The sequence below is a fragment of the Lynx rufus genome, unplaced genomic scaffold (assembly GCF_022079265.1).
Source record: "Lynx rufus isolate CCGP_SWC_20201006 ecotype Redwood Valley unplaced genomic scaffold, mLynRuf1.p SCAF_2, whole genome shotgun sequence".
Lineage (NCBI taxonomy): Eukaryota > Metazoa > Chordata > Mammalia > Carnivora > Felidae > Lynx > Lynx rufus.
This window is the reverse complement of record NW_025814834.1, coordinates 66,769,974-66,784,679: the sequence shown is the minus strand read 5'-3', so window position 1 is coordinate 66,784,679 and position 14,706 is coordinate 66,769,974. Positions and strand designations below refer to the sequence as shown.

General features: G+C 34.2%; 1 protein-coding gene across 5 annotated transcripts in view; it reads right to left on the bottom strand.

Moving 5' to 3' along the window:
- LOC124515210 (sodium channel protein type 1 subunit alpha) overlaps window positions 1–14,706 on the bottom strand; it is an 81,287-nt gene that overhangs the window by 12,640 nt on the left and 53,941 nt on the right. For all 5 annotated transcript variants that reach the window (XM_047083873.1, XM_047083874.1, XM_047083876.1 and 2 more), the window contains exons 17-20: window positions 13,760–13,880; window positions 11,274–11,428; window positions 9,374–9,547; window positions 6,396–6,518 (exon numbers count right to left, since the gene is read on the bottom strand). In XM_047083873.1, the coding sequence (XP_046939829.1) occupies window positions 6,396–6,518; window positions 9,374–9,547; window positions 11,274–11,428; window positions 13,760–13,880 (573 nt within the window). The remainder of the gene's footprint in view (window positions 1–6,395; window positions 6,519–9,373; window positions 9,548–11,273; window positions 11,429–13,759; window positions 13,881–14,706) is intronic.

Sequence of the window (14,706 nt, the reverse complement as noted above, 5' to 3'; positions counted from 1 at the left end):
AGAGGGAAGATAAAGACAGCCCCTAAAATGCTCATAAGTGACAGAAGATGCCTCAGACTTGAACGACTGATAGCTAAGTTAATTCTGCCTATGGACTTCTATTATTATTGTCAATCTGATCCAATGTAAACAACAGGCATCAAAATATCTTCCATCTGCCATTTGATGCCAGTGTATTTTTAGAACAATGTTTTTTGATTGCCTGTCTGAAAAAACAAATACACGAGCCAATTCCTTATGCTTCTGAGCCGTGTTTAAAGTTTGCAAAGAACTCTAGGCCGTCTGGGGTTCCAAAACAGTGTGATAAGTGGGCCGAAGGAAACAGTAAAACCACTATTGGCAAAGGTAAGGAAATGAGCATAAACATTTAAGTTGGTTGAATTATCCAGGCAGATCCAGGTGATATATAGCCTATGCAGCCTACCAAACTGAAACATGGCACCTTACCATATCTCATTTGCCTGTCTGCAGTAATACAGTTGATTGAATAAATCCTTCTTTTATACTTCATTTTAAATATGTGGATACACTTAGATTTCTCTTGTATTCAAAATTTAAGAGCTGAAAGCAAGTTACTATTTCCCTCCTTTTCTGAATATTTTGCCTACCATCCAGATTTAAAAAAAAAAAAACAACCCTTATTTTTATTGTATATTCATAGAGTACACACTTAAATGCACATTTTTACCTACAATAGCCAATTTAGAGCATGGCAGAATACTGGTGACCTCTACTTACTTCCTGAATTTCTTTTCATGTCAGTCTGCAGGTCTCACACTTCTTCCTTTAAAACTTTTCTCATCTCTGTTACTTCTTTTCACCATCCATCCTAGCTCTGGCCTCTATTAAGTCATACTTGCACTCTTGTCAAAGTCTTCTAACTTTCTCCTTCCTTTGATCCACGTAAGATGAATTCATTATCCCTGAGTCTCACTTGAAAATTATTTAATGGATTCCCACTGATGATCAAATATTTTCCTTACCTTGGTCTTCAAATTACTCCACAATCTACATTTCCAGTTTAAACTTCCCTAGCCTCCTACCCTTCATCCCAACCCAACTAATACAATACCAGACACCTGAGATGCCTTTGGAATCCCTTGCTAAGTATCCCCCTTTCTGGAACATTCTTTCTTCTACAAGGTCTGGTTCATGTAGCACTTCTTTCACGGAGCCCCAGTTCACCCTCCACATTAGCCTCCAAAATAAAGATCAACATTTCCTCTTTTGAATTTAAGAATCAGAATTCCAAGGGGCGCCTGGGTGGCGCAGTCGGTTAAGCGTCCGACTTCAGCCAGGTCACAATCTCGCGGTCTGTGAGTTCGAGCCCCGCGTCAGGCTCTGGGCTGATGGCTCGGAGCCTGGAGCCTGTTTCCGATGCTGTGTCTCCCTCTCTCTCTGCCCCTACCCCGTTCATGCTCTGTTTCTCTCTGTCCCAAAAAAAATAAATAAAAAACGTTGAAAAAAAAATTAAAAAAAAAAAAAAAAAAGAATCAGAATTCCAGTGCTGGCCAGGACCATAGAAATAATTTAGTATGGTGTTTTCTGTTGGCAATGAGAAAATTAGGCTAAAAGATTACGATCAGAAAGTAGACTAGAAGTGGCACCTAGTGCTTTCTCTTTTCATTCTACCTCACTGATTCACCTTGGAGTTGCTCCCATTTATCTGGTTTCCAGATTGCTCTGGGTTAGAGTTACTTGCATTCCTGTGATCTTGATAGATGAGAGGCTTTCCTTTTTCTAATTTAAGATGCAAAAATATATTATACTTCTCCAAGGCCTTGAACGCTTTGAATATAGGAAACAGAGTGCTTTGGGTATAGGGAAAAAAAAAAGGTTGATTGAATGAATGAGAGGAGTAAAGATTAACTTAGCATTTATTGAGGAAAACATAATCTTTAATGTTAGTTTTGATTATGAGATGAGACTAAAAAACCTGACACAACAAAAAGTTGTAGGTTAGCCAATAAGTCTGAGAGGTTTACTTTGCAACAGGGGATTTGTTTTGCGTTAAAATGAACTCCATGTAATTCATGATCACACGAAAGAGCAAGCAATGACTCTGAAGCAGTGTCTTTCAGGATATGGTCTGCAATGTTGGCATACGTTTGGTCCAGAGGAAAGGTTTATTTTTATGAAGATAAAAACATTAAATATTGGAAAACATTTGGCACAGTATTGGGCAATTTACTGTACAAAGGTCCATCATATCTAAAATGTCATTAAATTAAGCAATAAAGTTCAGAGAAAGGATTGCCTTTTCCCAGGACCCCTAAGCCATTCCTTGGTTCAGCACAGAAGGAGGTGTATTAATTCTTTTCAGGCTCTAGGGATCTGCAGCAATTGGTTCCCATGAGGTGAAGGTACTGGGAAAAGATGGCCTGAATAAATTGGGAAGAACAGATAGAGATTTCAGGATGCAGAAAAGAAGATGTCTAAGGAAGGAACTATCTTAATACTAGAGGTTGCTTCTTCTCACAAATGCTTTGTAAGACACCAATAGAATTTCTCTATTTTAGCACAATCCAATCTTATAAAGACTCTTTCCATATCTAGTTCATTATCTGCATTTTTATTAAATCAACACAAAATGAAGGATTGACAATTAAGTATGCAAATTCATGTTAGGAATTTTGATACATGTAGAAATGTCTTGTCTGAACAAATTATCTCTGAGCTTCAAATAATACTACTCATGGATTCTAATGCTTCTCTAGTCTAAATACAAAAACTACATGAATAAAAATCAAAAGCAGGCGAGGTAAAATCACATCTTTAAGTATAAAGAAGAGTAATGGAATCTTTTAAAAAGCTAATGACTACATTTGTGTTGTGGGGTTTAATTAAGATAATTGTCTTTGAGAGATGCGATACTTCAATTATCTAAACAAAAACTCCAACTTGATCTCTCTCAAAATAGAAACTCTTCTTCTTGTACATTATTTTTAAACTTTAAGAATAAACAAACTATAGATTTATTTTTATTTATGTTTTCATCATGTTATCTTCTAAGATCCTAAAAAGTTATTTGGGAGTGACTTACTCTAAGAACTGGGTTTATACATTAAATTCTATTTAATACACGTGATAAGACATTTCTGTTTTGTTTCTAGGTGGGTATTGTAGTCTGTATAGTTCGAATAAGTGGATTTTTTTATATTAACTTTTTTTCCATTTATAACACAAATCACATGTGCTTACTCAACTCTTAATATATTTTGCCTCATTACATTTTGAAAATAACTCTCCTAAACTTTCATTTAATAAAAACAGAAATGGTCACACAATCAACACCAGTCTTATGAAAGCTGGAATATTGAACCCTAGCATCCGCTCATACATATCAACAAGGCAGGGAATTGCCTGCTGGCATCTGGATGGCAGTTTTCAGGACCCAGAATCAATGTAAAAAATGGCAAGGGTTTTATGTCTCAAACAACACCATCAATTGACAAGTTAAAATTTCCACGCATTCATTCTAAACCAGGTCCCCCACCCTCACCAATCAGATAATCTCCCCATAAATGAATAACTCCATATACACATAACTAAATCATATTCAGTGAAACTTAGTAAAGATATGAACCGTTGGTGTTCAAATCCACACAGGGTAAATTCACAAAGGTATTTTTCTCAAAAGAAAACTTAAGGCAATTGAAAATAGGGGATTCGAATATAGTGTACTTTTCCCTATTGTGGTGAGAGAGTACCGTTCCCAATCCCTCCCTCATCCCACTACACAAAGTCACAGTGAAAGGATGAAAGGTAGCAAAAGGGGTAATACAGTACCCATAATAAAGGGCTGAGGGGAGGAACCAGCGCTCCACCCCATCCAAGTTGGAGCAAGATTATCCTATATAAAATAGAAATATATAGTTTGTTATTAGTTAGAAATCTGATATGACAGAACATTTGGTGTTACTTTTTGTATATGATATGGTCTCTGTCTGTTTCCCTATTAATCAAGACTTGAGTTCTTTTGAAAAAGAAGGTATCTAAGATTTCTTAGATTAGGAAATTAAAATTATTACAAATTTAAGTACAAATTTTATTTTACTCTAGATATTCATGACATCAATTCACTCAGTTCAATTTTACAAGTTGAAAAATTTGGACTGGAAATTTGAAATACAATAAATGTTTAAAAGCTGTCAGCCAGAAATGTGCATAAAGCATGCAAAACATAAAGTGCAACGTGATGATAATTTATTCCTTTCTAACTTCTTATCAAGCACTATACAACATGCTTTGTTTGGTAATGTTGCATAAAAGCACATGCTTGAAAAAGTGACAAATCAACAGAAATAAAATGAGTGCTTGATTTATACTCTGACACAGCTATTGTGGTTTTATGCTGCTAAGGAAAAGAATAAAATGAGAGTTTCTGAATGTATTCACACTGGGAAATATCACTTCCCAAATATAATCATCATTATTATCTCTATCTTCACCATTATCCATATTTACATTTTTACAAAGTAAAAAAATCCAAGCACCAGAAGCACAAAAATAGAATTAATAATCGGGTTATTTTGTCTCTACAATGCCAAACACGTGTTGAAATGATCAGCCATTTTAGGGTTGTGTATATTCTGTCATTACGAGGCAAGGAATTACATTCATAAATCCTATAATTTAAATGCTGAGTTCATCTCCTATCAGCATCAATAAGAAGTTTATGTTTTTAAAATTCTCAGTTGCAAAAGTCAACCTCTCCTTATAATATATAAAAAGCATTATTGATCAATAATTACAGATAAGGTTATTTCTGTAAAAATCAAACATAGACCCACAGGACCAACATTGCTAATGGAAATAAAGTGTTCAACATGGGAACATCTGGCCATTTGATCATGGATTTAATACATTTTAAAAAGGTTAAATTTGGAATGTTTATAACAGCTTCAAATACTTATCATTGTTCAGATTTCGGAAGACTTTCAAAAGATATTACTTTGATTCAGGCAATATGATTTCAATTAGAATGTATAAAAATAATACTTTTCTCAAGAACTGAAACTGCCAGTCTGAAACAAAAGAAAGTGACATTTTAAGTGGAAAATAAACTTAATGTTTACATACCCTGGGGAGAATTTCCTTTTACATTTTAGTAAATATGTGAAGATCTCTGTGAGAAATAAAATAAGACTGCATTATATTGTGTTAAATTGTTTCTAATGAGGAAAAAAAACTTTTTTATATATGTTAGGGAAATTAAAGACAAGTCTCACGTTCTTAAAAGGTGACATTTACAATAAATTCTATTTTAAAAGAACACAGGAGGCCATCAACAAACCTAGACAATGTAGATGGAAGTCTTCAGTAAAGCTTAGTTTCCATAAACAACTAAACCTTAGGCAGAAAAAAAAAAGCAATGTTTTTTGTTTTGTTTGTTTGTTTTTTTTGAATCACACTTAATTCAGTAGCTTTGTTTTGGTAAAAGAATATTTGATTTTTTTAAAAAAGGAACTATTTTTTTAATGTTATGCATCTTATACATCAATGCTTCATGAATTTTAAAAAGGTATGGAAAATAGTATGTCAATAATGGCAACATTTTTAACCTATTATGAATCATTGGGAACGGTTGAGTTGAACTCCTTCCTTAAAAGGAGTAGTATAACATTTTGTGTGACTCAAGTGAAATTTGAGTTATGCTTAATTTATGAATCATCTATAGTAATGAATCAAAATGATATTTTCTGTCCATTATGTTACAAATGTTTTAGTTTTGAAAAATTGTGTGGATTTACATATAATCTTTAAGCTACTATTACTATTTATATAAATTAAAATTATTAATGCATTTATAAATTGAGGCCATATTAAACATAACTTTTTTTAAAAGTTTAAAATTCAGCCAATATTTAGTATCTACCCTTGACTATATTCAAATAATGCAAACTTTGGCATTATACAGACAAAATTGACATTTAAAAATTTTTTTCCTTTATTCATACGTAGGCACATGTGTGATTCAATTATTTTCAAAAAAACTTGTTAAGTACAATTTAGTTCATCACAAATGAAAAGCATGTAATGTAGAATTCACTTCAGTTGATTATTATCATATCATTACACCTAGAACTTTAATAGTTCAGCTGCTTTTTTTGTATACAGGTTTGTAAGGAAACTCCCAAAATGGATTAGGAAATAAAGTCATTTTAATAAGCACAGCAGATAAATGATATTGTATCATTTCAAGGGAGGCCTAAATTCTCTTGCATATCACCCAGAAGTAAATATGCAAGAGATTAAATGATAAAGTAGCACTTTTGCAAGGATTTGCCATTCCTTTTGCATGCATGGGTTTTCCTTTTATAAAATTTGATTTAATGTAGTTTAATTTAATTTTGACTACATGTAATACTTCAGGTTCCTTCATTTTTCCTTACCCTCATCCCTTCAAATCGTGATAAGGCTCTTAGAGGTCTCAGAGCTCTTAGTGTCCTGAGAGATTTGATGGCACCAAGTTCTGAATAACCCAAGGCATTTGCTGTTAAACTGACCAATGAAACCTGTGTAAGTAAATAAATAAATTAAATCATCATTCAATTAGTATTTACTATGTAATATAATAAATATGATTTTTGCTTAGAAGATAAATCATTGGGGGTCCCTGGGTGGCTCAGTCGGTTAAGTGTCCGACTTTGGCCCAGGTCATGATCTCACGGCTTGCAAGTTCAAGCCCCGCATCGGGCTCTGTGCTGACAGCTCAGAGCCTGGAGCCTCTTCAGATTCTGTGTCTTTCTCTCTCTCTCTGCCCCTCCCCTGCTCACACACACACTCTCTCTCTCTCTCTCTCAAAAATAAATAAACATTAAAAAAAATTTTTAAAAGAAGATAAATCATTGCATCTTTTAAAATTTTAAGGAAGTATTTTCAGTTTGATGCAAAGAAAGTAGCTTTCAGTATGTTAATTAAATCTAGCTGAATAAAAAACCTTAAATGTCATGTAATTTATTAATTGCTCAACTAATAAATAAGTTGAATACATTCAACTAAATTTATTACTAATAAATTGGTTGAGCAATTAGAAAAATGATAAAAATTAATTTTAAAAAAGGAAGAAATTGAGGTATAAGAAAATGTCATTGGTTATCCTTTATTTTGTTTTATTTTTAAAATTTATTTATTTATTTTGAGAGAGAGAGAGCAGGGGAGGAGCAGAGAGAGACAGAGACAGAGAGGGAGAGAGAGGGAGAGAGAGAATCCCAAGCAGGCTCCATGCTGTCAGTGTGGAGCCTGTCATGGGGCTCAATCTCATGAACCATGAGATCATGACCTGAGCCAAAATCAAGATTTGGACACTTAACTGACTGAGCCACCCAGGCACCCCATATCCGTCCTTTATTTTATTAAGTTGTTGCTGAATTTGGGGTTTTGCATGGTTAGTAATAAAATACAGAAACTGCTATTGTATCAGAAAAAGCATGAAATCTTAATCCTGCATTGTATGTTCAACTAATTATAACTGATACTGTCAGAAAGCAGTAACTTGGCACATTGATTTCACAGTTGATTTTTGAAAGTGATTTTTTTTTTGTCTTGCTAAAACCTTCTGTTTTAAATTCCCTAAAGTTTATCCTTATGTAAACAATATAACTTCACATGTGATTCCATCATGAAATCCCTCAAAATTTTCTATGCTAACTTATAGCTTCTGCCATGGTTACCTGGCTGAAAATGGCCACAATAAATCTTTACCAAATAAATAAATCAATGAATTTACATAATTTGTATGAAATATGCAAGTACTAACAAATAAAAATGTTAGGGTCTAATTCTCTAAATAAAGACTTTATCAAAACGCCATATCCAAACAGAGTTACAATTTCTTTGGTTTGAAAGTGCCTAGTATAGGACAGGTTCAAAAACATTGGACACTATGTCCAAAATGTGCTATCATTTTTTAATGTTTTTTAAAGAGGGTTACACTGATCCTAATGAGATAATTAAAATAGAATATTGAAAAATAAAAATATTTTTATTGCAAGATGACAAAATTCTCTATAGAATTTTTTAAAATATATTTCAGGCTATTGAAACTACCATGTTGTATACCTGAAACTGATGTAACATTGCATGTCAACTACAATAAAAAATAAATAAAAATAAAGTGCTTATAATCTGACAATTAAAAAATTCAAATTACAGTAATAAATATAATCATCACTCTTTCACTAAAATTTCAGACATGCAATAATCATAATAGAGAAAAGCAAAGCTCAGGAAGTTTCAAAAAGGTAAAATTATATTTATATTTAAGATGTAGTGTGAAAAATCTGGGGAGTTGAAATATGATATAACTTCTAATGCTTGAAACCTCGATGTTAGAAATATTTTCTTTTGTAATGATGAAGCAATTATTCTTTTGAGGTTTTTCTTAATTTATTCATTTCACAGTAACATTATTAAGCTTTTTAAATAGCTCTGGCTTTGCCTTTGTTCAGAAGTAAAGAGGTATAACCTATGAGTGACTTAGCTCTAGAAATACTTTCCACAGCAAACCTGCATAGTCCTGCTGGACTATGTCATCTATTATCTTTTATTATCTATTATCTATTATTGTCATTTATTATCTTTTGGGGATAAAACTGTTGCCTACAAAGTCTGCGATCTTTCAGACACACTTTTCTAAAGCTGAAATTATGTCAAACTGATAGCATGAAACATTTTGATTAATAAATCTCCAGAGGCAGCCACCTGTTTTAGCGTAGATGAAGTATTATTAATGATTGGGCATGTAAATTCTGTGAAGGGCTGTTTGGTACATTACAGGCCTGTTGCAAGTTGAGTCTACATCCCACGGAAACTCCTGTTGCTGCATGAAGTAGAGCTTTTCCCTACAGTCTGTACACTTTACTGCCTCTAACAGAGTATCATCTATACAATCTACCCTTTAAAAACTTTGCGTAGATCAAAGAGAATTTTTTAAAAAGTGACGGTAGCTCTCATCATCATCAGTGTTTATTGAGTGCCTTTATTACTGTATGTACTAATATCACCATTTTAGAGTCAGGAGCCAAGTAATTTACTCAGTGGCACACAACCCATCAGCGATGGGGCTGGAACTCAAATGCAAGTCTATCTGACTCACAATATAAGGAATTTAAACAACATACCCAAAAACCACCATAATTCCTTACCACCCCCACCCCCTTCCTCACCCCCCCCCAAGGCTGAGCCAATACTAAACTAGCCTATTTATTCTAAAAACTACAACACTATGATTCGGTGAATTAGTTTACTGTCTATTAAGTAGCATATGCTGTCAACTCAGCACAGTGGTCAGAGATTGACTGTTTTAGAATCAGTGTACGGATTAGACAAACTACCATGGAAGTGAGACAAAGATGTGGAGGATACCTACATCAACAATTAAGAAGTCCAGCCAACACCAGGCATTCGTGAAATATGTTTGATAGCCATATGCCACCCATTTTAGAAGCATTTCCAGAATGAAAATATAAGTGAAAACCTTGTCAGCATATTCCAACATCGTCTTAATTGTCTTTCGCTGATCAATATATATGTCTTCAAATGCCTATAAAGAAAAGTGATATATTTTAGCTTTCTAAAACTAGTATACTCTATGAGCTATTTTTCTGATCATAAACATATTTTCCCTGATTTTATATGTATACATATGACATTCTGTTGGACTAGGAGGGCAGAGGAATAGTAGCTATTGCTGTTTGTTGTTTTTTTTTTTCCCTCTCAAAGATCTTTTAATGGATCAGGGGAAAGTTATACTCTCCATCAATATTATAGCCAGAAGAAAGAGGTAAAAGCATAATTCTCATGAATTAATTTGACTTGTTCAGGAAACATCTGATGTTATATCCTGGGGATGGGGATGGTGCCACCCCAACTTGAAGTTACATATTTCTTTTGTTTCATTTCTTATGCTTCCTCCAGTTGATTTTTTTGCCATTAAAAGGTTGAAGAAATAAAAAGTGAAGGTTTATATTTTTCATAAAGCAGAAACTATAATTGATCATCACATAGCCCAATTTTACTACGTAATTGGGCTCATTTGTCGCCCTTCCCTACATTTTGTTGATAGTTTATGTTTCTTAGCAGAGATGTAGCATGACCATGATAACAAGATGAAAATATTTCCCATTTATGTTGCAATATGTGTCCTTCTAATATGAACTCTTTATACTTTACGCCTGAGTCTCACATTCGTTTCAGGGGCAAAAGACTATTTCTTGTCTAAAGTGACATGCAAAATAAGTTTACGTCATCAGAGAATGTGCGGGAGAATATAGGCTTATGTTCTAATTATAAACATAAGCTAAAGAAACTTAAGTAATTGTATTTCAATTAGGCAACCTCATTTTATCTGTCGTCTATCTATCTATCTATCTATCATCTATCTTATCAGTCATCTTATGGCTTAAGTATTCTATTTGCGTCAGTGATTTTCTAAAATGTTATCTATGTGTTATGCTTTATATTTTTGTAAGTGATTTTCATAAAATATAAATTAATTCGATATAAAAAACATCTTCGTATACAGAGAAACCAATCTTAGGCATGCTGCCCAATATTTTTTGTTACCAACATTCATTGTTTCTTGAGTAGTGCAAGAACAGTGGACACAATTTAAAAGGGACAGAGAAGTAGTCCCTAAGGACTTAATGACTGTCCATAAAGAGATAATAAGAATGCCATTCAGAAACAAGGTTCGTAAGAATTTAGAAGTTATACCATCACAGGGCTTCCTTTACACTGAAGTTGCCATGTTTACTTTCTTATTAAAATATGGGTAATTGAACATTTGTATTCCTTGGTTATAATGAATAAGCTGGAGGGATAAATTTTCTAGACTATTTAAGAATAAGCAAAAATTAATAAATAGCTTATCAGAAATTATACATATACATAGAAAAATAAATCCAGAAATTAATAGTTGAAACATTAAGTCTATAATCTGGAAGATATGATGTGGGGGTAATTAAAAATGTGTTGAAGACAGGTAGAAGAGAGTGGGTGTGTGGGTATGAGTGGGTGAGTGAATGGATGGTTGGATGGATGTAGAGATGATGTATATTTAAGGAAGAAGTCATAAGGAGAGATAACAGTTTAAGGTTTGGCAAACAGAGGTGATGGCTGATGCCATGAAAATGAAATTGGATGTAGAATGAGGGTTTGGGAAAAAATGCATTGGATACTAAAACAGTGTAATAGAAGGATTAGTAAGTCATCAGTATTAGATTATTTTAAACTTAATATTGTACCACTTTTGCTTAATGTTCACTCACCAGAGCACCACTGCTAAGGAGAATCATGAAAACAATGAAGGTCTCAAACCAGTTATGCTCCACTATTCGGAAACACGTTCTTCTCAGGTTCCACCATTGTTTTCCTCTGCCTTCCTCCACACTGATTTGACAACATTTGAATCTTTGTACGCAGCCTGCAAGCATAATATTCAAACAGGAGTCGCTAAAGTAACTTCTGCTCCAATAATATTCTTTGGCATGTCCCTGATTCCTCTTTTCACTACAGTTACCATCTCTACCTTGTTAGGATAATTCTCTAAGCCTGGAGTAATAAGAGCACATTCGTTAGCTGTGCTCTTTGACATTGTGAAAATTATTCAGCCTCTTTAAATGGTTCCCTGGCTAATAATACCTGCTTTTTCTGCTTCAACTCATTGTCCAAGAGAGAACTTTGTAAAGCACAAATGTAGTCACTCTAGTAAAGGACTTCAAAGTAGAAATTAATAATAAACAGAAAACTTTGTTTTTATTTATTCTATTTATATTTTTTAAAGTTTATTTATTTTGAGAGAGAGTCAGCGCACGCAAGCTGGGAAGGGGCAGAGAGAGAGGGAGAGAGAAAATCCCAAGCAGGCTCTGTGCTGTTAGCTCAGAGTCTGACATGGGGCTCCAACCCATGAACTGAGAGATCATGACCTGAGCCGAAGTCAAGAGCCTGATGCTTAATCAACAGAGCCACCCAGGCACCCCAGAAAACTTCCTTTTTAAGGAGGTTATGGAATAGTAATGTAGATCTCTCCCGACAATGTTTGTTACTGTTTCGTTTTTTTGTGGTGCTCCTAAAAGAACTCATATAATTTTCAACTTAATTTAGTCCACTAAAATGCGGTTGCTTGGTTCTGCTTTGATTTGTCATTTCCTTCTTTATACTGCTTTACTCACTCAAAAATAAGAATTAAATCAACAGATATCTGCGAATACCTTTGTAAGCATCATGAAAGAAAAAAATCACTTTTTTTAAAAAAAAGACAAAAAGAAACAAAAGATACAGAACATGGACCTTGCTACCAAGAACCTTACATTCTTGTTTTCAAGAAAAGAGATAAACACAGGAACCCTACCTCAACACAAAAAAACAAAAAATTAAAAAGAAAAAGTCAAGTATGCTGGAAGAAGAGGGAGATAGGGGAGGAAGAAAGGCAGGGAGGAGAAAAGACAGTAAAGATACATATAACAGTTTAAAACAGAAAGAGGAAAGCACTCACAAGATAATATATGAACAATCATCAGGTGAATTAAATGCATATATTTATTATACCTGTTCAGAGGAATAATAATCTCTTTTACACCATGGTCAGATGAAGGTAGTTTTGAGAAGGACTTTGGGTGACATGTGGAATTTATATAGGAAATAAAAGGAAACAATGTATATCAGGCCTATGAGGAAGAGATCACTATATAGAGAATATGCAAATATATTCATATCTTTAGTATATGTGCTGCCGAAGTGAGCACTATATTCATATCTTTAAAACTCAAATTCCCAAGAAAATCAGACCATGGGAAATACTAGTCATGGGGAAGACAAAGCTCTTAAACCTATTGTCCATATTGTACCAGGCTCAACCAGCTTAACTGTTCAGGTATTAGGTATGGGGTGCTGCTTATTTCCTGCTTCATCCAGTGAGCATTGGAAAATGGTGATTTTGTTAAAAAAATACAGTTTAGCATTTGCAGCTCATTGAACTTTGTCAGAAAGCTATTTAAAAAATTTTTTTAATGTTTTTATTTTTGAGAAAGAGACAGAGAGACAAAGTGTGAGAGTGAGGGAGGGGCAGAGAGAGAGGGAGACACTGAAGAATCTGAAGTGGGCTCTAGGCACTGAGCTATCAGCACAGAGCCCGATGCGGGGCTGGAACTCAGGAATCCTGAGGTCATGGCCTGAGCCAAAGTCAGGAGCATAACCAACTGAGCCATCCAGGCACCCCCAGAAAGCTATTTTAAGGCAAATTCTGTGTACGAGAATTTTGACTAGTATTTAAGGTGCCAACTTATTGTGGGGCACCTGGATGGCTTAGTCGGTTGAGTGTCTCACTCTTGATTTTGGCTCAGGTCATGATCTCACAGTCATGGGATCAAGCCCTGCGACAGGCTCCCCACTGGGTGTGGAGCCTGCTTAAGATTCTCTCTCTCCCTCTCCCTCTATGCCCCTCTCTCTAGAAATAAAAATAAAAAAGATGCCCACTTATTGTGAAATCACCATTTTACTTTTAAAAATATAAATCAGTCATTTGTTTTTATCACATTAAAATATTTTTCTCTATTGTCATGCTCTTTTACACATAGTGGGCAGAGATAACCAAAAATAACAATAGATTTGAAAACTGTTAGCCTATTAGTGGTAATTCAAATAGATCTACTAAGGTTCTATTATATTATGAATGATCCATCTTGGGTGATCACAGCTAAAAAAAACACCCCACATTCTATAAATGGAAGATTAACATGAGGGTCATTTTCTTTACCTTCAGTGAAACAGGCTTCAGGTTCAAGGGTTTCCTCAGGTTCCACTACAGGCTGTTCTTCTGCAGGTGCGCCAATGTCTACAGTGCTGCCTTCAGAGGAGCTACTGCTTTCATTAAGTTTCTGTGCATGAGATAGACATAAAAAGTAAATCACTTTAATTTTAGTAATAGCCTAGGAAGAAAAGATTAGTGCTATGAACTGATGTTGGATTCTCCTTGAAGTGAAAAGATTTTAAGTTTAGAGCAAAAGACGGATTGACTAAGAAAAGGAAGCAAGGAAATGTTATGGTATTCCCTTTTCCATAATTCACATGTAAGCATGAAATCAAATTATTATATTGTGAAGTTACAAATGACCATCAGAAACATGTATTAAGCAAACCACTCTCCTAAGAATTAGAGAAGCCCCAGAGGGAGGGTGAGGGGTAAGGAAAGTTAGTATAACTGTTCTCATTTTACAGATAAGGGAACTGAGGCCCAGGTGAAATAACTTGTCTAATGTTACATAACTAGTAAATGAGAAAGCCAAGATTTGAGGAGAATTATTCCTGAGCCCAAAGCCCATGCTCTGTCATTTGTGTGACCACACTGTTTCCGAAACAGTGTATTGACACTCTGACAATTTTTCCATCAATTTAAAACTGAAAATAATCCATAGAACAAAACAGCAAGATTAGTCTAACAGGTGAAGAGAATCTACAATTCACTCTTGAAGTGAAACACTAAAACAAAATGAAGACACCTGTTAACACCACAAACTAATGGAATTTTATATAATACAAATATAATGGAATTTTATGTAATGTAAGTATTCAGTATCTTCATGGAAGCTTTTTGGTAGCTGTAGACATGAGTTCTATTTGATTCTTTGTTTACAGTAAATCTGCCAAACTAATTACATCCTTTTCCTAGGGCAAATGCCATAATAATAACTTATGTGCAAGCAA